Here is a 25,894-nt window from a genome sequence, read left to right on the forward strand (position 1 = left end):
CGGAATCGAAGCTCAAGAGCGTGTATCCAGCAAGACCTCATTTGAAATGATTCTGGAACCCTCCACGTTATTTCCGTGATCCAGTTTTGAGGTGCCCTGTACACGGTTCCACTTATGAGCAGCGTAATTAAGCAGCTTTCCCCAGTTCTGTATTCGTAAGACTGATCTGAAGTAATGTAGCATGACCCCAGGAGCGAGTCGGCGAAGCGAACTGGGGTGCGTTTCCCGAAGCCTTCTTAAAGCTTCGTCATTCGTAAGTTGTTCCTTAAGCTCTACCTTAACGTTTCAGTGTTTCCAAAAACGTGCTGGAGCGATGTTTAATCATAGTTCTTCTTGGTTTTGTCGGACACCGTCCTAAAACTGGAAAATAATGTTTCTTTATTCAGCGCTACGTCTAACAATTTCTCCATTTCGTTTGCTGTGAAGCTGTGGGGCCGCTTATTTCTTTGGGGTTTTTTTTCCGCCATACTTTATGTATTAAAAAAAAAAAGTTTTTTTGTTGGTGCGCTTTTATTGAAAACGTCAGCTAATCAGAGAAAATAGTGAATTACACCAGTAATGTGATGGTGCTTCTGCCAAATCAACCCTGATTGCAAATTCATTAAAGGCACTATGACAAAGATATTAAAATTATGTAAATAAAACATAACATGCCAAAGAAGGCGTATTCCTAGGTGGCGTAGCCACAAACCGTATCAAAAATGCACGGTAAGAATGAATTTTAGGACAGCGCGAGCAAGAAGTACCTGAGCCTCAAAGTGTGTATTTTATATAAAGGGGTGCCTATAGTCTTCTTTTTTTTTAAACGCTATTACTCGACACAACTTCCGCTGTATAAACACATGTGTAGACTACACTTGCGGGTGAGGCATTCTTCACGGTAAAAAAAATAATCTCAGGACTTCGCCTGTCGAATGTGCTGCGACCAAAGAAGATAGCAATTAGCCTGCGTGCGCATTTTCCGGAATGTAAACAGGTCGGGACTTCTCACGACAAGAATACATTTTATGACAACGTTAGCTGCCAGCCAACAAAACAGAATTACAGAAATTGTGCTTAGCGCTGCTAAACTATCGAGCTGTAATTATAACTGAGCAAGTGGCACCTGTGTCCACCACCATGAACCGGTGTTCTTGTTGATGACTAATCACTGGTGTGGTGGGTTCCTCTTGTGGTTGTGTAGAAACGGTTGATCACATTAATCTTTGTGTGTTAAATACTGTAGACGCTTTGTGCTTTCTGAATGCTTTGCTATACAACACGTAGAACATATACAGTGACAAATAGTTTCATGATTTTGCACTGGACTGCACACTTGATTTATAAATCAATATATTATTCAACCATCTCAAGCTTGCCCTCTGGTGTAAAAATACTTTTGGCATACTTTTCTTGGACGGGGTTTATGGCTTCTTCCACTGCTAGGCTACCTGAGAGAGATAGAGATTTTGACAAGATAAGGCCTTTGCCTTGAATAGCAAAAGTCAGGTTGACAATTAGTAGAACTGACCTAAACAGAGTTAGTAGAGTGAGCCCCTTACTCTTCAATGAGTTAGACTAAAATAGCCAGCATATATTCACTAAAATACAAGATTACTAAACTAAATGACAAATAGTCGATTTGATTCCAGTCAGATCCCTCTGCACCCCACTGATTTAGAAGATGGTAATCCTTGGTTCCCTAACACATTAACCTTTAGTACAAAGTCTGTTAGTTCTTTGTGCTGTAACTGTGTGATGTTTGGTAGTTTGTGCTGTATGTGTGTGATGTTTGGTAGTTTGTGCTGTAACTGTGTGATGTTTGGTAGTTTGTGCTGTAACTGTGATGTTTGGTAGTTTGTGCTGTAACTGTGATGTTTGGTAATTTGTGCTGTAACTGTAATGTTTGGTAGTGTGTGCTGTAACTGTGTAATGTTTGGTAGTGTGTGCTGTAACTGTGTAATGTTTGGTAGTTTGTGCTGTAACTGTGTAATGTTTGGTAGTTTGTGCTGTAACTGTGTAATGTTTGGTAGTTTGTGCTGTAACTGTGTAATGTTTGGTAGTTTGTGCTGTAACTGTGTAATGTTTGGTAGTTTGTGCTGTAACTGTGTAATGTTTGGTATTTTGTGCTGTAACTGTGTAATGTTTGGTAGTTTGTGCTGTAACTGTGTAATGTTTGGTAGTTTGTGCTGTAACTGTAATGTTTGGTAGTTTGTGCTGTAACTGTAATGTTTGGTAGTTTGTGCTATAACTGTGTAATGTTTGGTAGTTTGTGCTGTAACTGTGTAATGTTTGGTAGTTTGTGCTGTAACTGTGATTTTTGGTAGTGTCTGCTGTAACTGATGTCTCCCCCAAGGGAGAAGGATGGAGTGCCCCCAGTGCAGGAGGGAATGTGGGCAGAATGACAGGTTCTGCAGTGAATGTGCCTACAATCTGCGCTCTGCAAAGAAGCCAGGTAAGCATAGCAAGCCAGTTAGCAACCAGATTCCTGGTTTTGTTGTCTCAATGCCAAACATGCTGATGCTGTATCAGATTAATGCGCTGATAATTAACATTCTAAAAACTCAACTCAAACGTCTCTTTCCAAATAATGCCACAGTTACTCACAGACATGACCAGAGGTCAAAATGCACATATTCTTCCAGAACAATTTCTCGGACTGCTGGAACTGTGTCTATGCAGGCAGCCGTTTCCACTGAAGCACCCAAGTACTCTGGGGTAACTGTGGCATTTTGTTTGGAATTGAATAAAAAATACAAATATTAATGGAACTTAATGTTTTCCTCTTGCACCAATTTGTTATATTTTTATTATGTTTGAGAACAACCAATTTGTTCTCCCCCTTGGAAATCCATAATATTATTATTTTCATAAATATATATATATATACACACATGCATGCATACAGTGGCAGCAATAATTCTTTGATCCCTTGCTGATTTTGTAGTTTGCCCACTTACAAAGAATGGAACTGTGTAGAATTTTAATCATAGGTACATTTTAACATTGAGAGACAGAATATCACAAAATAATCCACAATAACAACATCATATACATTTTATACATTTATTATCATATTCTTGCATGAAAGAAGTATTTGATCCCCTACTAATCAGCAATAATTCTGGCCCCCACAGACCAGTTATTTTTCCATTAAGAAGCACTCCTAATCTCAACTCATTACCCAAAACACCTGTGTCAACTTCTTACATCGTTATGTAGCTGTATAAAAGACACCTGTCCACACAATCAATCAGATTCCAACGTTTCCACCATGGCCAAGATAAAGGACATCAGGGACAAAATTGTAGACCTGCACAAGGCTGGGATGGGCTACAAGAAAATAAGCAAGCAGCTTGGTGAGAAGTTAACTGTTGGAGCAATTATTAGAAAATGGAAGAAACACAAAGTCACCGCCAATCTCCCTCGGTCTGGGGCTCCACGCAAGATCTCGCCTCGTGGGATATCAGTGATCATGAGAAAGGTCAGGGATCTGCCCAGTACTACACAGGAGGAGCTTGTTAATGACCTGAAGGCAGTTGGGACCACAGTCACGAAGAGAACCATCAGTAACACACAACACCGTGAAGGATTAAAATCCTGCTGTGCATGGAAGGTTCCTCTGCTGAAGAAGGCAAATGTACAGGCCCGTCTGAAGTTTGCCAAAGAACACCTGGATGATCCAGAGGAGGCTTGGGAGAAGGTGATCTGGTCAGATGAGACCAAAATAGAGCTATTTGGCATCAACTCGACTCGCCGTGTTTGGAGGAAGAGAAATGCTGAGTACAACCCCAAGAACACCATCCCCACTGTGAAGCATGGAGGTGGAAACCTTATGCTTTGGGGGTGTTTCTCAGCTAAGGGGACAGGACGACTTCACTGTATCGAGGGGAGGATGAATGGGGCCATGTACCAGGAAATTTTGGCCGACAACCTCCTTCCCTCAGTGAGAGCACTGAAAATGGGTCGTGGATGGGTCTTCCAACATGACAATGACCCAAAACATATGGCCAAGGCAACAAAGGAGTGGCTCAAAAAGAAGCATATTAAGGTTCTGGAGTGGCCTAGCCAGTCTCCAGACCTAAATCCCATCAAATCTGTGGAGGGAGCTGAAGCTTCGAGTTGCCAAGCGACAGCCATGGAACCTTAAAGATTTGGAGAGGATCTGCAAAATCCACTCCCAAGATCTGTGCAAACCTGGTCAAGAACTACAACAAATGTCTGACCTCTGTGCTTGCTAACAAAGGTTTCTCCACGAAGTCCTATTGTTCTATGGATCAAATACTTATTTCATGTGAAAATATGATATAAAATTTATATGATGATGTTATTGTGGATTATTTTGTGATTTTCTGTCTCTCAATGTTAAAACGTACCTATGATTAAAATTCTACACAGTTCCATTCTTTGTAAGTGGGCAAACCTACAAAATCAGCAAAGGATCAAATAATTATTGATCCCACTGTATATAGATAGATAGATACAATGCGTCCTGAAAGTATTCACAGCGCTTCACTTTTCCCACGTTATGTTACAGCCTTATTCCCAAATGATTTTTTTCCCTCAAAATTCTACGCACAACACCCAATAATGACAACATGAAATAACATGTACAGTCAGGTCCATAAATATTGGGACATCGACACAATTCTCCTCTTTTTGGCTCTATACACCACCACAATGGATTTGAAATGAAATGAACAAGATATGCTTTAACTGCAGACTTTCAGCTTTAATTTGAGGGTATTCACATCCAAATCAGGTGAACGTTGTAGGAATTACAACAGTTTATATATGTGCCTCCCACTTTTTAAGGGACCAAAAGTAATGGGACAATTGGCTGCTCAGATGTTCCATGGCCAGGTGTGTGTTATTCCCTCATCTCATTTACAAGGAGCAGATAAAAGGTCTAGAGTTAATTTCAAGTGTGCTATTTGCATTTGGAATCTGTTTCTGTCAACTCTCGAAATGAGATCCAAAGAGCTGTCACTATCAGTGAAGCAAGCCATCATTCGGCTGAAAAATCAAAACAAACCCATCAGAGAGATGCATTAGGTGTGGCCAAATCAACTGTTTGGAATATTCTTAAAAAGAAAGAATGCACCAGTGAGCTCAGCAACACCAAAAGACCCGGAGGACTACGGAAAACAACTGTGGTGGATGACAGAAGAATTCTTTCCCTGGTGAAGTAAAACCCCTTCACAACAGTTGGCCAGATCAAGAACACACTCCAGGAGGTAGGTGTATGTGTGTCAAAGTCAACAATCAAGAGAAGACTTCACCAGAGTGAATTCAAAGGGTTCACCACAAAATGTAAACCATTGGTGAGCCTCAAAAACAGGAAGACCAGATTAGAGTTTGCCAAACAACATCTAAAAAAGCCTTTACAGTTCTGGAACAACATCCTATGGACAGATGAGACAAAGATCAACTTGTACCAGAATGATGCGAAGAGAAGAGTATGGAGAAGGAAAGGAACTGCTCATGATCCAAAACATACCACCTCATCAGTGAAGCATGGTGGTGGTAGTGTCATGGCGTGGGCATGTATGGCTGCCAATGGAACTGGTTCCCTTGTATTTATTGATGATGTGACTGCTGACAAAAGCAGCAGGATGAATTCTGAAGTGTTTCGGGCAATATTTTCTGCTCATATTCAGCCAAATGCTTCAGAACTCATTGGACGGCGCTTCACAGTGCAGATGGACAATGACCCGAAGCATACTGCGAAAGCAACCAAAGAAGTGGAATGCAATGCTTATGCAATGGCCAAGTCAATCACCTGACCTGAATCCGATTGAACATGCATTTCACTTGCTGAAGACAAAACTGAAGGGAAAATGCCCCTAGAACAAGCAGGAACTGAAGACAGTTGCAGTAGAGGCCTGGCAGAGCATCACCAGGGATGAAACCCAGTGTCTGGTGATGTCTATGCGTTCCAGACTTCAGGCTGTAATTGACTGCAAAGGATTTGCAACCAAGTATTAAAAAGTGAAAGGAATCGCCACCTTAACGTGGTGGAGGGGTTTGTGTGTCCCGGTGATCCTGGGAGCTAGGTTGTCGGGGGCACTGTTAGCCCCCAGTAGGGTCTCCCAAGGCAAATTGGTCCCGGGGGAGGGGCCGGACTAAGAGCGATTCAAAGACTCCCATGACACGGCCACACAAAGACCCAGTTACCTCGCCCGGAAAAGGGAAACCGGGGCCCCCTGCTGGAGCCAGACCCGGGAGGGGAGCTCGTCGGCGAGCGTCTGGTGGCCGGGCCTTATCCCATGGGGCCCGGCCGGGCACAGCCCGAACTGGTCACGTGGGGTCCCCGCCCTGTGGGCTTACCACCTGCAGGGGTCGGCATCGGAGTCGGGTGCTTTGCCCAACGGGCAGTAGGCAAAGGCGGGGATCCGGGCGTGCTGATCCTCGGCGTCGCAGACTGGTTCTGGGGATGTGGAACGTCACCTCTCTGGTGGGGAAGGAACCGGAGCTAGTGCGGGAGGCGGAGCGGTACCAACTAGATATAGTTGGGCTCACCTCCACGCACAGTACTGGTTCCGGAACCAAACTCCTGGAGAGGGGCTGGACTCTGTTCTTTTCTGGAGTTGCTCAAGGTGAGAGGCGCCGGGCGGGTGTGGGGATACTCACAAGCCACCGGCTGAGCGCCACTGTGTTGGAGTTCCACCCGGGGAACGAAAGGGTCGCCTCTCTGCGACTACGTGTCGCTGGGGGGAAGGCTCTGACTGTCATTTGTGCTTATGCACCAAATGGCAGTTCAGAGTATCCGGCCTTCTTGGAGTCACTGGGCGGCATCCTGGAAAGGGTGCCACCCGGAGACTCCATAGTTCTGCTGGGCGACTTCAACGCTCACGTGGGCAATGACGGAGAAACCTGGAGGGGGGTGATTGGGAGGAACGGCCTGCCTGATCTGAACCCAAGCGGTGTTTTGTTATTGGACTTCTGTGCTGGTCATGGATTGTCGATAACAAACACCATGTTCGAGCGTAGGGTAGCTCATAAGTGTACTTGGTACCAGAGCACCTTAGGCCAAAGCTGTTTTCAGCAGGGGAGAACTGCTGACCCGGACTGGGGATATTGTCGGGAGGTGGAAAGAGCACTTCGAGGAGCTCCTGAACCCGAACAACACGTCCTCTGTGGAAGAGGCAGAGCCTGAAGACTCAGGGGAATCTGCACCTATATCCCTGGCGGAAGTTGCTGAGGTAGTCAAAAAGCTCCTCAGTGGCAAGTCGCCGGGTGTAGATGAGATTCACCCTGAGATGCTGAAGGCTCTGGACATTGTTGGGCTGTCTTGGCTGACACGCCTCTTCAGTGTCGCGTGGAGATCGGGGAGAGTACCTGTAGAGTGGCAGACCGGGGTGGTGGTCCCCATTTTCAAGAAGGGGGACCGGAGGGTGTGCTCCAATTACCGGGGTATCACACTCCTCAGCCTCCCTGGGAAAGCTTACTCTAGGGTACTGGAAAGGAGGCTCCGACCGATGGTCGAACCTCGGATTCAGGAGGAGCAATGTGGCTTCCGTCCTGGCCGTGGAACAGTGGACCAGCTCTTTACCTTGGCAGGGTTGCTGGCGGGGTCATGGGAGTTTGCCCATCCAGTCCACATGTGCTTTGTGGACTTGGAGAAGGCTTTCGACCGTGTCCCCCGGGGAACCCTGTGGGGTGTACTGCGGGAGTATGGGGTACCGGGGCCGTTGTTACGAGCCATCAGGTCCCTGTATAACCAAAGTGAGAGCTGTGTCCGCATTCTCGGCACAAAGTCAAGCATGCTTCCGGTGGGTGTTGGACTCCGCCAAGGTTGCCCCTTGTCACCGGTCCTGTTTGTGGTATTCATGGACAGGATCTCACGGTGGACGGTGGATTGCTCCCTCCGGGTTGGGAACGAGTCTTTGGCCCAAGTGAAGGAGTTCAAGTATCTCGGGGTCTTGTTCACGAGTGAGGGTAGAAGGGAGCGTGAGATCGACAGGCGGATCGGTGCAGCGTCAGCAGTAATGCGGGCGTTGCACCGGACCTTTGTGGTGAAGAACGAGCTGAGCCGGAAGGCGAAGCTCTCGATTTACTGGTCGATCTACGTCCCAACCCTCACCTATGGTCACGAGCTTTGGGTAGTGACCGAAAGAACGAGATTGCGTATACAAGCGGCCGAAATTAGCTTCCTCCGTAGGGTGGCCGGGCTCAGCCTTAGAGATAGGGTGAGGAGCTCGGACATCCGGAGGGAGCTCGGAGTAGAGCCGCTGCTCCTTCGCGTCGAAAGGAGCCAATTGAGGTGGTTCGGGCAACTGATCAGGATGCCTCCTGGGCGCCTCCCTTTGGAGGTTTTCTGGGCTCGTCCAACTGGGCGGAGACCCAGAGCCCGCTGGAGAGATTATATATCTCTCCTGGCCAGGGAACGCCTCGGGATCCTCCAGGAGGAGCTAGAATGCGTTGCTGGGGAGAGGGACGCCTGGAATACCCGGCTTTGCCTACTGCCCCCGCGACCCGACTCCGGATAAGCGGGTGATGATGGATGGATGGATGGATGGAGTTTGTCCCATTACTTTTGGTCCCTTAAAAAGTGGGAGGCAGGGTGTCTCGGTGGCGCAGCCTGTAGAGCACTGACCGCATGCTCATTGCGAGCCGCGACGTCGGCGGTTCGAATCCGACCGTCTGACATTTGTTGCATGTCTTCCCCTCTCTCTCGCTCCCATTTTTCCTGTCTCTCTATACTATACTGTCCAATAAAGCTGAAAAAGGCCTAAAAAATATCAAAAAAAAAAAAAAAAAAGTGGGAGGCATATAGAAACTGTTGTAACTCCTACACCGTTAACCTGATTTGGATGTAAATCCCCTCAAATTAAAGCTGAAAGTCTGCAGTTAAAGGACATCTTATTTCATTTCAAATCCATTGTGGTGGTGTATAGAGCCAAAAAGATGAGAATTGTGTCGATGTCCCAATATTTATGGACCTGGCTGTACATAAGTATTCACAGCCTTTGCTCAATACTTTGTTGATGCACCTTTGGCAGCAATTTACAGCCTCAAGTCTTTTTGAATATGATGCCACAAGCTTGGCACACCTATCTTTGGGCAGTTTCGCCCATTCCTCTTTGGAGCATCTCTCAAGCTCCATCAGGTTGGATGGGGAGCGTCGGTGCACAGACATTTTCAGATCTCTCCAGAGATGTTCAGTCGGATTCAAGTCTGGGCTCTGACTGGGCCAATCAAGGACATTCACAGAGTTGTCCTGAAGCCACTCCTTTGATATCTTGACTGTGTGCTTAGGGTCGTTGTCTTGGTGAAAGATGAACCATCGCCCCAGTCTGAGGTCAAGAGCGCTCTGGAGGAGGTTTTCATCCAGATGTCTCTGTACATTGCTGCATTCATCTTTCAATCAATCCTGACTAGTCTCCCAGTTCCTGCCGCTGAAAAACATCCCCACAGCATGATGCTGCCACTACCATGCTTCACTGTAGGGATGGTATTGGCCAGGTGATGAGCGGTGCCTGGTTTCCTCCAAACATGACGCCTGGCATTCACGCCAAAGAGTTCAATCTTTGTCTCATCAGACCAGGCAATTTTGTTTCTCTTGGTATGAGAGTCCTTCAGGTGCCTTTTGGCAAACTCCTTTACAAAGGAGTGGCTTCCGTCTGGACACTCTACCATACAGGCCTGATTGGTGGATTGCTGCAGAGATGGTTGTCCTTCTGGAAGGTTCTCCTCTCTCCACAGAGGAACGCTGGAGCTCTGACAGAGTGACCATCGGGCTTCTTGGTCACCTCCCTGACTAAGGCCATTCTCCCCTGATTGCTCAGTTTAGACGGGCGGCCAGCTCTAGGAAGAGTCCTGGTGGTTCCGAACTTCCATTTACGGATGATGGAGGCCACTGTGCTCATTGGTACCTTCAAAGCAGCAGCAGAAACATCTCAAGGTTGATCAGTGGAAACAGGATGCATCTGAGCTCAATTTTGAGCTTCATGGCAAACAGTTATGTACATGTGATTTCTTTGTTTTTTATTTTTAATAAATTTGCAAAGATTTAAAAAAAAAAAAGAAAAAAAAAAAAAACTTCATGTTGTCATTATGGGCTGTTTTTGGCTGAATTTTGAGGAAAAAAATGAATTTATTCCATTTTGGAATAAGGCTGTAACATAACAAAATGTGGGAAAAGTGAAGCGCTGCGAATACTTTCCGGATGCACTGTAGATATAGGGTTGGACTAATGGGAGGTTAGTGGGGTAAGGTATGTTGGGATGTGTGTACGTGTGTGCGCACAAGTGCACGTGTCCCTTGAACAAAGGAAAGGTAAAAGTGGGAGTGTTAAAGTTTTAGCTGTGCAAAGAGAGACTACTTGCGTATCATTCAAATGATAAGACAGCAAATATAGAATCACAGATTCACAATATCAGTTAAGACTAAACTAAACACTGGCTATGCCTGAATGTTTGTTGTCTTACTGAGTCCAAACGCATTGCTGGATCCAAAAGATGTGCTGTCCCTGTAGGAGCGGTGATGGTAATGAGACGTGCTGTCCTTGTAGGAGCGGCGATGGTAATGAGACATGCTGTCCCTGTAGGAGCGGCGATGGTAATGAGACGTGCTGTCCCTGTAGGAGCGGTTATGGTAATGAGACGTGCTGTCCTTGTAGGAGCGGCGATGGTAATGTGAACTGTTGTCCCTGTAGGAGCGGCGATGGTAATGAGACGTGCTGTCCCTGTAGGAGCGGCGATGGTAATGAGACGTGCTGTCCCTGTAGGAGCGGCGATGGTAATGAGACGTGCTGTCCCTGTAGGAGCGGTGATGGTAATGAGACGTGCTGTCCCTGTAGGAGCGGCGATGGTAATGAGACGTGCTGTCCCTGTAGGAGCGGCGATGGTAATGAGACGTGCTGTCCTTGTAGGAGCGGCGATGGTAATGAGACGTGCTGTCCCTGTAGGAGCGGCGATGGTAATGAGACATGCTGTCCTTGTAGGAGCGGCGATGGTAATCAGACGTGCTGTCCCTGTAGGAGCGGCGATGGTAATGAGACGTGCTGTCCCTGTAGGAGCGGCGATGGTAATGTGAATGATGTCCTTGTAGGAGCGGCGATGGTAATGAGACGTGCTGTCCTTGTAGGAGCGGCGATGGTAATGAGACGTGCTGTCCTTGTAGGAGCGGCGATGGTAATGTGACGTGCTGTCCTTGTAGGAGCGGCGATGGTAATGAGACGTGCTGTCCTTGTAGGAGCGGTGATGGTAATGAGACGTGCTGTCCCTGTAGGAGCGGCGATGGTAATGAGACGTGCTGTCCCTGTAGGAGCGGTGTAACTGTGTGATGTTTGGTAGTTTGTGCTGTAACTGTGTGATGTTTGGTAGTTTGTGCTGTAACTGTGATGTCTCCCCCAAGGGACGAGGATGGAGTGCCCCCAGTGCAGGAGGGAATGTGGGCAGAATGACAGGTTCTGCAGTGAATGTGCCTGCAGTCTGCACTCTGTAAGGACACCTGTCCCAGGTAAGCCTGGCTGTGCCGATAATTAACATGAGAAAAATTCAACTCAAACGTCTCTTTCTAAATATAATGCCACAGGAACATCAACAAGGAAAATGCAAATTTTCATCCAGAACAATTTCTCGGACTGCTTGAATTGTGTCCATGCAGGCAGAAGTTCCCACAAAGCGCCCAATACTGTGCCATTGTGTTTAGAAAGAGACATTGCCGTTTCATCTTTCAAATGTACATTTTCGGCACACTGATTACCAGAGAAGGTATACTGTATAGTTTTGCGGCTTCTGTTGATGAGGCCTTGAAAGACCTTCAAACTGCTTTTAGTAGCATTCAGGATGACTTGTGCAATTTGGAACTGGTTTTGAATGCAGATAATGCTAAGTTAATTATCTTTTCTAAAACCAGGACTCAGGCATTGAAACAACACATTGTAACATGACAAAATAAATAAAATAAATAAATAAATAGAGCAGGTAAATACATACAAGTACTAAGGATTTCATTTGGACTGTCCACTTTCTTTCACAAGTCATGTAGAAAACTCATTCAGAAACTGAAAATCAAATTGGGTTTCTTTATAGAAACAAAGCATGTTTCTCATTTCAGGCAAGAAAACAACTTGTAATGACAACATTCTTGTCAGTGATGGATTATGGAAATGTTGTTTACATGCGTGCAAGTAAATCCTGTTTGAGCTCATTGGACAGTGTCTATCATGCAGCATTAAGGCTCATGACTGACTCCACTTATTGCACACATCACTGTACCCTGTATCTGAAAGCTGGTCTGCCCTCACTCTCAGCCCGTAGGCAATACCATTGGTTAATTTTGATTAATAAAGCTGTCCTTGGTCAGCTCCCACTGTATTTAAGTTCAGTGCTGGAGTGGACAAATACAAATCCATATGCATTGAGATCATTGACATCATTTTGTTTTATGTTCCAAAAGTGCGTTCAGCTATGCTGATCCCTCAGCATGGAAGAAGCTACAAGAGAAAATCCATCTTAATTCACTGATACCTTCAGAAAATGTTAAACTGCTTATCAGCAATACAATGGACACTAGGCACTTGTTTTACCAAAATGGTTTTACTTGTTTTAGCCTAAATTATTTGTTTAGTGTCTATGTTTTTCTGTCTCTTCTGTGTGTAATGTAACATCTGTGGTGTTTGTTCTATTTTAAGCCATTTTGGCCAGGACTCCCTTGTAAAAGAGATGTAAATCTCAATAGGACTATTTCCTGGTGAAATAAAATAAATACAATAAAATAAACAGTAGTAATGCAATGGTTGCCAATGGTTTTAATAGACCAATTGGAAAGGGGGAGATCAGAGCCGGTTTTCCCAATGCATGAGTAAGTGGCACCTGTGTCCACCATGAACCGGTGTTCTTGTTGATTAATAATTACTGGTGGGGTGGGTTCCTCTTGTGGGTGTGTAGAAACGTTTGGTGACATTATTTCCCCCTCTGGGCATCCCTAACTTTGCCGGTTTGCTGCTGGTCCTGTCCATGGGTTGGTTGGACAGTCTCTCTTGCGATGTCTGGTATGGTTGCATCCCCAACACACTTTGTGATGTGTTGGTTGTGTGTGCTGTAACTGTGTGATGTTTGGTAGTTTGTGCTGTAACTGTGATGTTTGATAGTTTGTGCTGTAACGGTGTGATGTTTGGTAGTTTGTGCTGTAACGGTGTGATGTTTGGTAGTTTGTGCTGTAACTGTGATGTTTGGTAGTGTGTGCTGTAACTGTGATGTGTGGTAGTTTGTGCTGTAACTGTGATGTTTGGTAGTGTGTGCTGTAACTGTGATGTTTGATAGTTTGTGCTGTAACGGTGTGATGTTTGGTAATTCAGCTGGAATCGGCATCTGCATTTGGGTGTTTTGCTGCAATCACTGGAGCCACAATGGTAGAACTTGTCCTAGCCTGTTCAGCTCGCACCACTGGGCCTTGTGTCTTTATTTTCCGTCTTTCCTTTGTCTTTCTTATCTTTAGTGAGTTTCCCCAGCTGTAGCTGTGTAAACCTGCTGGCCAGCAGCTTGCTTTATTCATCTGCATCTTTCTTCTCCTTTCAATGTTGCTCCACATGGTGGATTATGTGTTCTGAGAACATTGACTGTTCCATCTTCATTAGCCCTGCCACCCTGTCCAGTCGTTTTTGAACTGGTTGCGGCAGGCTCTTTCTGACCCTTTTTTGTGCGGTGGCGTTTGCATTCCAGGGTCTTCCCGTCTCTTCTCTCCATCTATGTTGGAATGTGTGTAGGAACTTCTGTACACTTTCTCCTTCCTTTAGCTCTTCTTCCAATTTTGACGGGTCCATTTCATCTGGATACAGCCGCCAGAGCTCTGCCCACACCACAGTTGTGTGTCCATAGAATCACACATGATCTGCTGAATGGCCCATTACTGCGTGGTGCTGTGAAGAGCTCGTCGGTCACAAGCGTTCTGACCACATCAAGAGGGCTTTAATGTTTCCTAGATCCGATCTGGTTCCTTACGTGCTTTCCTCCAGGGCTGTAATCCATTTTCCGGTTCCTTCTATGAGGTCTGGCAGTTGTCCCACTCGCTCCACCTTGTCCATGAATGACCATGGTGCATACTGTATCTGTCCTCCTTTTTCAACTAAGGGGCACTGTAGCGCCATGTCATCAAGTTTGTCTGTGTAGTCATCTTCCACCGACTGTCTAGCGTGCGACCTGCACATGCGATCTCCTTTAACAGACAGATGTGATCTGCACGTTACATCTCCCTTAACAGATGGATGTGACCTACACGTTACATCTCCCTTAACAGACGGATGTGACCTGCATATTACATCTCCCTTAACAGACGGATGTGACCTGCACATTACATCTCCCTTAACAGACGGATGTGACCTGCACGTTACATCTCCCTTAACAGACGGATGTGACCTTCACGTTACATCTCCCTTAACAGACGGATGTGACCTGCACGTTACATCTCCCTTAACAGACGGATGTGACTTGCACGTACCAGTGCAGAATGGGAGCGGGAATGGGGTCAAGAGGATAGATTTGGCAGTGGGAGATGAGTTTCAAGGTGTCTGTACAGGGGTGAAAAGTTAGGAAGATTCTAAGGGCCCTGCTGGATGGGGGGCCCAAAAAAATGCCATGGATATTACACCTAGTGGTTAGGGTAAATGACTGGGACACGTAAGGTCGGTGGTTCTAATCCCGGTGTAGCCACAATAAGATCCGCACAGCTGTTGGGCCCTTGAGCAAGGCCCTTAACCCTGCATTGCTCCAGGAGAGGATTGCCAATAATGTAATGTAATGTAATGAATAAATAATGGTCTTTAATATCAAAGCATATGAATAGAATTGACATAAAAATTATTGCATGATGATCCAAAATATCCACAACCTCAGACAGTTGCTAACACAATTGTTCACAATGGGCCGTCTTAAAAGAAAAAAAGAAATGCTCCCTTCACCGCCTGTCAGTAATTGCATAATTTTAACCAGGTGTGCTGGTATCGCTGCAGGCCGTCCACTTGACGTGGTAAGGTAAATTTGTAATTGTTAGTTTGAACAGCAGAGGTTAGGGCTGGAGCTAGTTTGTTTTTATCGCTGTGTTAATCACTGATACTGGTTGCATACCTGTCAAGTGATTGAATGTTTGTCTTAAATAGCACTGGAATTTGTCAGTAGATTAGCTTTGATTTGATATTGCTTGTGAGCGATTGTAGGCGATTTAAATAGGCGTGCTCAGAGCTCCGTTCCAGTTTGTTATGTTATTTCACCCCATCCCAGTCTGCTCTCTCCCTCGAAGACACCCCCTGCGACGTGGGCCTCCACGGTGTCGGAACCCCTCCAACCTCAGCTACCCCCCACTGACCCCCTGTGAGGACTTTACGGTCACAGGGGGACTATGGAACTGCCAGTCTTCCACTTGGAAGGCTGACTTCATCCCTGCATATGCCTCCCTCCAGTCCCTACAATTCCTTGCCCTCACAGAGACCTGGATCACACCTGACAACACCGCCACTCCCGCTGCCCTCTCATCCTCCTTCTCCTTCTCGCACACTCCCCGGCCTTCCGGCCGTGGCGGTGGTACTGGTCTTTTAATTTCCCCCTCATGGAAATTCTCTGTTCTCCCCCTCTGACCTGTCCATATCCACTTTTGAATTCCATTCTGTTGCAGTATCCTACCCTACTAACCTTTTCATTGCAGTTATCTATCGTCCTCCAGGGCCCCTGGGAAGCTTCCTTGATGAGCTAGACACCCTTCTCAGCTCCTTCCCTGAGCATGAGGGCGTCATGCTGGGGTGGACGTCGCGGAAGTGTCCTGTGGGATTAGAGAAATGTCGTTTTGTGGTTCCTACCGCACTGTATTAACCCTCTCTCAGCGCATTGATAATGTACTGTGGTGTGTATATACACTCAGTGAGCACTTTATTAGGTATTTATTTGACTTATTCTTTAGGCTGCGGGCGGCATGGATGGTGCTGTGGGTAGCACTGCCACCTCACAGCGAGGAGGTCTTGGGTTTAAATCCCCATCAGCCGGGGCCTCTCTGTGTGGAGTTTGCGTGTTCTCCCCGTGTTTGCGTGGGTTTCCTCCCACAGTCCAAAGACATGCAGGCTAGGCTGATTTGAGAGTCTAAATTGCCTGTGGGTATGAGTGTGTGAGTGAATGGTGTGTATGTGTGTGTGTGTGTGTGTGCCCTGCGATGGACTGGCGACCTGTCCAGGGTGTATTCCTGCCTTTCGCCCAGTGTATGCTGGGATAGGCTCCAGCCCCCTGCGATCCTGATCAGGATAAGCGGGTTCAGATAATGGATGGATGGGTTTTTCAGACTTCTGCTGCTGTAGCCTCTCCAGAGCACAGGTGCTCAACTGGACAGGGTGGCAGGGCTAATGAAGATGGAGTAGTCAATGTTCTCAGAACCCAGTCTGTGTACTGGTTTTTTTACCTTGTTTTTAATTTGCTGACAGCCCTATAAATGACCCTGGTTCAAGCCAGTTCAATCATTAGGATACACTTAGTCTGCAGCTGGAGCTGGTACTCACACACACGTCAGATCAGATTTGATTGAGTCAATTTCATAATTAAGACCAGAAGTTGGCACAAAATCCTGAAACCGATTGGGCCTTGTTGTGTTGTGTGTTCAGAGATGCTCTTCTGCATACCACTGCTGTAATGTGTGGTTATCTGCGTTACTGTCACCTTCCTGTCAGCTTTGACCAGTCTGGCCCTTCTGCTCTGACCAGAAGTGCTGCTCACTGGATGTTTTTTGTTTTTTGCACCATTCTCTGCAAACTCTAGAGACTAGTGTGCGTGAAAATCCCAGGAGGTCAGCAGTTTCTGAGATATTCAAACCACCCTGTCTGTCACCAACAATCAAAACAATGCACCCCCCGCCCCCTCCTAATGAGTTTAGGATTTAAGCTGAAGATTTACATTTACATTTAAAAAGTGAACTGAGTTCATGAGTGAATTTTAAATGCAGTTCACTCATCATTATCTACTTGTGTAAGTACACAAATCATATAATGAAATATGAAGTGTTTATAGACAAGTTTATACAATTTAAAACATTTAATCATGAAAATAGTTCACCCAAAAATTAAATGAAAGCAAGTTTCCACTCATCCAGTGTCCTATCCATCCCTCAGATAGTTTTGCTGGAATTAGATTTCACAGCTTCTTTAGGTGCAGAAATAACGGTCCTCTAGAAATCGCTTGTTTTCTGGTTATCAATGTGCCCAAAAAGACAGTTACTCGCAAACATCAACACGGCTCAAAAATGCACATTTATTTATTTGATTGCCAGGACTCAGCTGTGTCCTCGCAAGCAGAAATTTAGTACACCAGTATTCTGGGGCAAAGTGTTAATTGTCTAGAACATTTGTGTCAGTGAAACAATCTGGTTGGCTAGATAGTACTCTGGTGGAAATTTCATTTGTGGGTGAACTTCCCCTTTAATGTCTTTCTGTTCTAGAAATGCAGCATTTTGGTTTGGTTGAAGACTGCAAACTGCAGGACTGGTCTGTCATTGGAGCTGGGGGTTTCGGACAGATCTATAAGGCCAAACACAAAGATTTGGGGATGGAGGTGGCAATCAAACTACTGCATTATGATGATGGGTAATATCACGCACAGAGTCACACACACATATACACACACACACACACACACACACACACACGCACACACACAGACACAAACACGCACATATGTACACACACACACACACACACACACACAATCTCACACAGACACACACGAACACACACATGTACACACACGTGTGCACACACAGGCACACACATGTACACACACAGACACATGTGCACACAAACACACACATATGTACACACACGTGTACACACACAGGCACACACATGTACACACACAGACACATGTGCACACAAACACACACATATGTACACACACAATCTCACACACACACATGTACACATGTACACACATACACAATCACACACACGTACACACACACTGTGGCACCCCTGCTACTGCATGTTGCGCCACGTGGGTGGAGAACCCTGGAGGGGCCCGTGCAGGTCAACCGCGCAGACGTCACGCATTGGGAGAGGTGTGCGAAGGGGTATATCTGCCTAAAGAGGTGGTCGGGAGATCAGCACCTTGGAGAGAGATCCCTCTACCTGCAGTCCAGGACCCCGGACAGCACACGTGGGTGAGCAGAGTGGAAAATCACTGATTCAGCTGCAGCCTCTTTTCCTAATGAGCAGGGAAGGGGATTTAAGGCGCGGTCGAGGCTGCAGCCAGAGTCAGTCGGTGCCATTCCTGAGCGTGTGAGAGCGTGGAAAGCAGAGAGAGGAAGGACCTGCAACGCCCTGCCATACTGACCCTGAAGGAGACCCCACCTTTACGGACGGCAACACCAAAGACCTGGAACGGACGCCGGTCACGTGAGCCAGAGAGAATCCCTTCCTATTTACCCCCTGTCTTTGTGTTTCCCGCCAGCCCTGACGCGGCCGAAGAGGGGAGGAGGGAGGAAGCCCTGGAAAATACCCCGGTCTGGGAAGAACCTTCGTTTATTTTTTGCCTAAACGGCCCCTTTGATTTCTCCCGTTTTCCCCTACCCTTGCCCTGAGGGGGGGCCCTATCCTCGATACCCCGGAAAAAAAAAAACACAGAAAAAAATAAAAAGAAATATTTTTTCTGACATCTGCGATCTCCTGTGTTGGTTTCTAGCTGTGCCCACCCTCGGCACCTCAGGATCCACCCCGAGGCACCACATATGGTGGAGAATGCGGGCAAACTGATGCCACGCTGTGGAAGCTGACCTGGGCCGCAGAACCAACACGGGTGAGAACTGAGAGGGAATGGAAGCCACACCCCCTGGCGAAGAGCGAAGAAGGAGACGACTGACTGCCCCTACCCTCGCTGAGATGCAAGACGCGGAAGCAGAGGAGGGCGCCCGAGGGAGGCTGGAAGCGGTCATCACCGAGCTGGCGAGGTCCCAGCGGGCCCTGCAGGAAGCGGTGGTCGAACTCTGTCGCCTAGCTCCACGTGACGGATCGAGACGAACCCCCCGAGATGCGTTGACAAAGATGACAGCTGATGATGATGTTGAGGCGTACCTCCAGGTGTTTGAGCGTGCGGCTCACCGTGAAGAATGGCCACAGGCAGACTGGGCGGCCATACTAGCCCCCTTCCTGATGGGGGAGGCCCAACAGGCCTATCAAGATATGGCTGTGGCTGATGCCACCGACTACCTCAAGTTGAGGAGAGCCATCCTAGCCCGATATGGGTTCAGCCTACCCGCACGAGCCCAAAGATACCACGACTGGTCATATGACGCCTCCCAGCCTGCCTGGTCCCAAGTCGCCGCCCTGACCCGCCTGACCAGGAGCTGGCTGGCCGAGGAAGATGGGCCACCCCTGTTGGAGAGGGTGGTGTTGGACCGATGCACCCGCGCCCTACCGAAGGACGCCAAACGGTACGTGGCACAGATGGGCCCCGCCTCTGTAGAACTACTAGTAGGCCTCCTCGAAAACCACCAGGTAACCCAGAAGATGCTCCAATCCGAACGTACTGAACCCCAGAGCCGCCCAACCAGGGGCCCACAGCCTGTGAAGCACCCACCAGCCCGCCCTGACCCAAATCGCCGGGGCAGACCCGACGCGGGGAGACCACGGCCCGAGTGGAGATGTTACAACTGCGGAGAGGCGGGTCATCTGGCCAGGTGCTGCCCTGGGAAGGAGGTGTCCATGCCCACCGCCAGTGGTGGGAGCAGCCCACCGCACCCCTGCCTGTACCTGACCACCTGCTGGGCGCACCAGAGTACGGAGGCCCCAAGATTCCCGGTACGAGTGGGGGGCCAGGACACTGAAGCAGTGCTCGACTCGGGCAGCGCCATCACCCTGCTGCGACCAGACTTTGCTGGAGAACAGAGGGGTGAAGAGGTGGCCGTGGAGTGTATCCATGGAGACACCCGGAAATACCCCACGGTGTGGGTGGACCTAATCACCCCACGGGGGACGCACACGGTAAGAGCGGGGGTTGTACCCAATTTACCCGTACCTGTACTAATGGGAAGAGACTGCCCGTTGTTCCAGACTTATTGGGAGGAGGGGCCCCGGCCTCTGAGGGAGACGAGGCCACGACGGCCCCAACGGGCTGCCCGCCAGACCCCCCTACCAGTCTGGGCCGCGACGTCTGGGGACAGTGAAGGAGAGGCTCTGCCACCAGAGACGGAACGCCAACCAAGCGCCCCAGCCACGTTCCAGAGGTTGATGGACCAGGTGTTGCGGCCCCACCAGAGGTATGCGGCAGCCTACCTGGATGACATCGTCATCCACAGCACCGACTGGGACAGCCATGTCGACAAAATCGAAGCGATGCTGATGTCCCTGAGGGAGGCCGGGCTGACGGCTAACCCTGCAAAGTGCCGGCTCGGATTGAAGGAAGCCGCCTATCTTGGCCACACAGTCGGGAGGGGGCGGGTGAAGCCTCAGTCGAACAAGGTCGACAGCATTGCCACCTGGCCCCAACCGGCCATGAAGAAACAGGTGAGAATGTTCCTGGGTCTGGTGGGTTACTATCGGCAGTTCATTCCAGAGTTTGCAGCACGAGCAGCCCCCCTCCACGACCTCACCAAAAAGGAGCAGCCCAACCGGGTCCAATGGAACCCTCTCGCCGCTGCAGCCTTCCAGGACTTACGGCCGCTCTAGGTGAGGAACCAGTACTAATAACTCCCAACTTCCAGAAACCCTTCGTGCTGCAGACCGACGCATCGGAAGCGGGCCTGGGAGCGGTCCTGTCACAGATCCAGGATGGAGTGGAGCATCCAGTGACATACATCAGCAGAAAACTCCTCAGCCATGAAAGGAATTATGCCACGGTCGAGAAGGAATGCCTTGCCATCAAATGGGCGGTAGGTAAATTAAGATATTACCTACTCGACCGTGAGTTTCTGTTGGTGACCGATCATGCTCCCCTCAAATGGATGTACCTTAACCGGGACAGCAACGCCCGAGTGACCCGCTGGTTTTTAGAGTTGCAGCCCTACCGGTTCAAGGTGGAGCATCGCGCTGGGAAGCTGAACCAGAATGCTGATGCGCTATCCAGGAAGGAGGATGGCCTAGGGGCAGACGCTCCCGCCCGGGGCTTGGAGCTGAGGGGGGGGGGGTATGTGGCACCCCTGCTACTGCATGTTGCGCCACGTCGGTGGAGAACCCTGGAGGGGCCCGTGCAGGTCAACCGCGCAGACGTCACGCATTGGGAGAGGTGTGCGAAGGAGTATATCTGCCTAAAGAGGTGGTCGGGAGATCAGCACCTTGGAGAGAGATCCCTCTACCTGCAGTCCAGGACCCCGGACAGCACACGTGGGTGAGCAGAGTGGAAAATCACTGATTCAGCTGCAGCCTCTTTTCCTAATGAGCAGGGAAGGGGATTTAAGGCGCGGTCGAGGCTGCAGCCAGAGTCAGTCGGTGCCATTCCTGAGCGTGTGAGAGCGTGGAAAGCAGAGAGAGGAAGGACCTGCAACGCCCTGCCATACTGACCCTGAAGGAGACCCCACCTTTACGGACGGCAACACCAAAGACCTGGAACGGACGCCGGTCACGTGAGCCAGAGAGAATCCCTTCCTATTTACCCCGTCTTTGTGTTTCCCGCCAGCCCTGACGCGGCCGAAGAGGGGAGGAGGGAGGAAGCCCTGGAAAATACCCCGGTCTGGGAAGAACCTTCGTTTATTTTTTGCCTAAACGGCCCCTTTGATTTGTCCCGTTTTCCCCTACCCTTGCCCTGAGGGGGGGCGCTATCCCCGATACCCCGAAAAAAAAAAACACAGAAAAAAATAAAAAGAAATATTTTTTCTGACATCTGCGATCTCCTGTGTTGGTTTCTAGCTGTGCACACCCTCGGCACCTCAGGATCCACCCCGAGGCACCACAACACGTACACACACAATCGCACACATGTACACACGCCTACACATGCAGGAAACATTTTAAAGTGAAAAAATCTCTCTTCCCTCTTGGTATCCTCCTCCCTCCTTCTCTTTCTTTCCTGTCCCTCCCTCTCTTTCTCTCCTCCCCCTCCCTCTCTCCTTTGCTTTCTCTGCTCCCCCTCTCCCCTTCTTCCCTTCTCTCTCTCCTACCCCTCCCTCTCTCATCTCTCTCTCTCCTCCCCTCCCTCTCTCCTTTGCTTTCTCTGCTCCCCCTCTCCCCCTCTCTCCTTCTCTCTCCTACCCCTCCCTCTCTCATCTCTCTCCCCCCCTCCCTCTCTCTTCTCTCTCCCTCTCCTCCCCCTCTCCCTCCCTCTCTCCTCCCCTCCCTCCTTCTCTCTCCTCCCCCTCCCTCTCTCAGTTCCAGTGCATCTCTGCAGAAGGAGGCTGAGTTCATGCAGCAGGGTGGGGGCCCATATGTGGTGCGTGTTTTTGGGGTGTACCGGGGGGTTCCCCCCGGCAGGGAGCGCTCGAGCCAGATGGGCCTGGTGATGGAGCTGATGGAGAGGGGGTCTGTGGAGTCCCTCCTGAAGAGGCTGAGGGGCCCTCCTCCCTGGCCCCTGGCCTTCCGCCTGGCTCATCAGGTGGCTCTTGGCATGAACTTCCTGCACAAGCTTTCCCCCCCACTGCTGCACCTCGACCTCAAGCCCAGCAACGTGCTGCTGGACCACGGCTTCGGAGCAAAGGCGAGTCCCAGGCTTCCTCTATCTCTCCAGGCCTCTGGGCCAAGGCGAGTCCCAGGCTTCCTCTATCTCTCCAGGCCTCTGGGCCAAGGCGAGTCCCAGGCTTCCTCTATTTCTCCAGGCCTCTGGGCCAAGGCGAGTCCCAGGCTTCCTCTATCTCTCCATGCCTCTGGGCCAAGGCAAGTCCCAGGCTTCCTCTATCTCTCCAAGCCTCTGGGCCAAGGCGAGTCCCAGGCTTCCTCTATCTCCCCAGGCCTCTGGGCCAAGGCGAGTCCCAAGGTTCCTCTCACTCCGCCTGGTGTCAGAGAATTTGGTTCAGTTGGGGGCTCTTCTCTTCTCTGGGTTAGTGTCTGAGCCTCAGGACCAGTGAGGGGGCTCTTCTCTGGGCTCAGCTCTTAGCAGTGAAGTGTCTCTAGAATGAAAAGCTCTCTCTCTCTGTAGATCACAGATTTTGGTCTGGCCCGACTGATGCGCAGTATTTCCGCCCAGCGGGGGGAGGACGGAGGCACGCTGAGCTACATGCCCCCTGAAGCCTTCCGAACACCCTACAAAGCCACGCCCGCCTCTGACTCCTACAGGTATTCCCCACCCGACCTCCAGCTCTTCATGATACCCACAGCATCTGCCATTCCTTCTGATTTAAATTTCTCTCTCTCTCTCTCTCTCTCTCTCTCCCAGTTATGCCATCCTGCTCTGGTCTATAATCACTGGCAGGGAGCCCTATGGTGGTGAGTGACTCTGTCCATCCTGAGACCACAGCTCATAGGTGACTTGTGCTGCTGGTCTATCTCCTGCATGTTCTTCATCATGACAGAAACTCTCTCTCTGTCCATCCCTCTCTCAGATGCTGCGTTAGGCAGGATCCGGCTTTGGGTCCAGGACGGGGACAGGCCCAGTCTGGAGGGGGTGAACAGGGCAGCAGTTGAGGGCTTGGGGGAGAACATTGACCTCATGGAGAGATGCTGGGACCCCAGCCCCCAAAAACGCCCCTCTTTCCATGGTGAGAACAGGAGAGGCATGTGCCAGCCAGTCAATCTCAGTCAATGAGTCAGTTAGTCAGTCTGTCAGTGTGTCCGTCAGTGAGTTAGTGTCTGACAGCCAGTGTCAGTGGTGTCACAGTTATCAGGAAAGACAAGCAAGGTTCATATCTCTGTCTGAATGAGGCAGAGATGCAATATTGAATGTTAATGATGGTCACAGTGCTGTATTTTTTGCATGTTGTTGGTGTTGTGTGTATTGTGTTGCATTGTGTGTGTGTGTGTGTGTGTTGTGTGTGTGTGTGTATGTATTGTGTGTGGTGTGTATTGTGTTGTGCTGTGTATTCAGACTGCCTCCCAGTGACAGAGAAGGTGTTTAAGCTGCACAGCCATGGAATTCATGATGCCATCCATCAGGTGTCCAAAGCACTGGTACTGCCATTAAACTCTCTTGTTATTACAGTATCATTACACAGTTATTACAGTATCATTACACAGTTATTATTCCCTAATTACACTCTATTTTTTATTATTACTCTGCCATTACACTGTTATACTATCATAACTCTGCAATTGCATGCCTATTAAACTGTTGTTAAATTGTTAAGTTGTTATTACACTGTTATTACACCATCGCTGCCATTGCTTTATGTTATGGCCCTCTTTCTCAGGTCCTCACAGAAACATGGATTTCCAATGAAAAGGCTATTTTAACTCTTTCTCTCTTCCTCTCTTTCTCCCTCTGTCTCTCCCTCTGTCTCTCTCCCTGTAGGATGAAAAGCGAGAGATATCTCCAATACCCAAGGGTACAGCTTCACACACACTGTCCTGCTGATGAACACACTGCCATTTCATTCCCAACAAACACACTGCCATCTCATCCCCAACAAACACACTGCCATTTCATTCCCAAAGAACAAACTACCATTTAATTCATGCTATTTCACCACTCAGATAATCAATAAACCAATCAAAAAAGCAAAAAAGAACCCAAAATAAAAGAAGTGTGCCCACAGTTTGACTCGCTCTGACACAGAGGCTGCCTCTCCTGGAGAGAGGAGGGAATGTGTGTGTTTGGCCTCTCCTGGAGAGAGGAGGGAATGTGTGTGTTTGGCCTCTCCTGGAGAGAGGAGGGAATGTGTGTGTTTGGCCTCTCCTGGAGAGAGGAGGGAATGTGTGTGTTTGGCCTCTCCTGGAGAGAGGAGGGAATGTGTGTGTTTGGCCTCTCCTGGAGAGAGGAGGGAATGTGTGTGTTTGGCCTCTCCTGGAGAGAGGAGGGAATGTGTGTGTTTGGCCTCTCCTGGAGAGAGGAGGGAATGTGTGTGTTTGGCCTCTACTGGAGAGAGGAGGGAATGTGTGTGTTTGGCCTCTCCTGGAGAGAGGAGGGAATGTGTGTGTTTGGCCTCTCCTGGAGAGAGGAGGGAATGTGTGTGTTTGGCCTCTCCTGGAGAGAGGAGGGAATGTGTGTGTTTGGCCTCTCCTGGAGAGAGGAGGGAATGTGTGTGTTTGGCCTCTCCTGGAGAGAGGAGGGAATGTGTGTGTTTGGCCTCTCCTGGAGAGAGGAGGGAATGTGTGTGTTTGGCCTCTCCTGGAGAGAGGAGGGAATGTGTGTGTTTGGCCTCTCCTGGAGAGAGGAGGGAATGTGTGTGTTTGGCCTCTCCTGGAGAGAGGAGGGAATGTGTGTGTTTGGCCTCTCCTGGAGAGAGGAGGGAATGTGTGTGTTTGGCCTCTCCTGGAGAGAGGAGGGAATGTGTGTGTTTGGCCTCTACTGGAGAGAGGAGGGAATGTGTGTGTTTGGCCTCTCCTGGAGAGAGGAGGGAATGTGTGTGTTTGGCCTCTCCTGGAGAGAGGAGGGAATGTGTGTGTTTGGCCTCTCCTGGAGAGAGGAGGGAATGTGTGTGTTTGGCCTCTCCTGGAGAGAGGAGGGAATGTGTGTGTTTGGCCTCTCCTGGAGAGAGGAGGGAATGTGTGTGTTTGGCCTCTCCTGGAGAGAGGAGGGAATGTGTGTGTTTGGCCTCTCCTGGAGAGAGGAGGGAATGTGTGTGTTTGGCCTCTCCTGGAGAGAGGAGGGAATGTGTGTGTTTGGCCTCTCCTGGAGAGAGGAGGGAATGTGTGTGTTTGGCCTCTCCTGGAGAGAGGAGGGAATGTGTGTGTTTGGCCTCTCCTGGAGAGAGGAGGGAATGTGTGTGTTTGGCCTCTCCTGGAGAGAGGAGGGAATGTGTGTGTTTGCAGCACAATATGCTGCCACTCGCCACAAACTGAGTGAGAAACAATGACATCAAAAATATTAACAAAAGATTACGAATTGTGCTGTATGTGATGTAATTGTAGAATTAGATGTAT

General features: G+C 49.0%; 2 protein-coding genes across 3 annotated transcripts; both read left to right on the top strand.

Annotated features, from left to right (window-relative positions):
- LOC133134427 (receptor-interacting serine/threonine-protein kinase 4-like) lies at positions 1-24,667 on the top strand. Of its 2 annotated transcripts, none has more exons than XM_061250608.1 (10): positions 1-253; positions 2,307-2,434; positions 11,341-11,445; positions 17,398-17,542; positions 22,253-22,577; positions 23,016-23,152; positions 23,253-23,302; positions 23,419-23,574; positions 23,901-23,983; positions 24,324-24,667. In XM_061250608.1, the coding sequence occupies exons 2-10, from the start codon at positions 2,344-2,346 to the stop codon at positions 24,384-24,386; spliced, it is 1,155 nt and encodes a 384-aa protein (XP_061106592.1). In that variant the 5' UTR covers positions 1-253; positions 2,307-2,343; the 3' UTR covers positions 24,387-24,667. The 2 variants fall into 2 exon arrangements, with proteins under 2 accessions (XP_061106592.1, XP_061106591.1); XM_061250607.1 differs by having other exon boundaries at positions 2,336-2,434; positions 24,324-24,666.
- LOC133134426 (uncharacterized) lies at positions 17,408-21,766 on the top strand. Its single transcript, XM_061250606.1, has 2 exons — positions 17,408-20,820; positions 20,942-21,766. Exon 1 carries the CDS (start codon positions 18,767-18,769, stop codon positions 20,615-20,617), a length of 1,851 nt encoding a protein of 616 aa, XP_061106590.1. The 5' UTR covers positions 17,408-18,766; the 3' UTR covers positions 20,618-20,820; positions 20,942-21,766.
- Positions 24,668-25,894: the final 1,227 nt, after the last annotated feature.

Source organism: Conger conger, chromosome 8 (genome assembly GCF_963514075.1).
Source record: "Conger conger chromosome 8, fConCon1.1, whole genome shotgun sequence".
Classification (NCBI taxonomy): domain Eukaryota; kingdom Metazoa; phylum Chordata; class Actinopteri; order Anguilliformes; family Congridae; genus Conger; species Conger conger.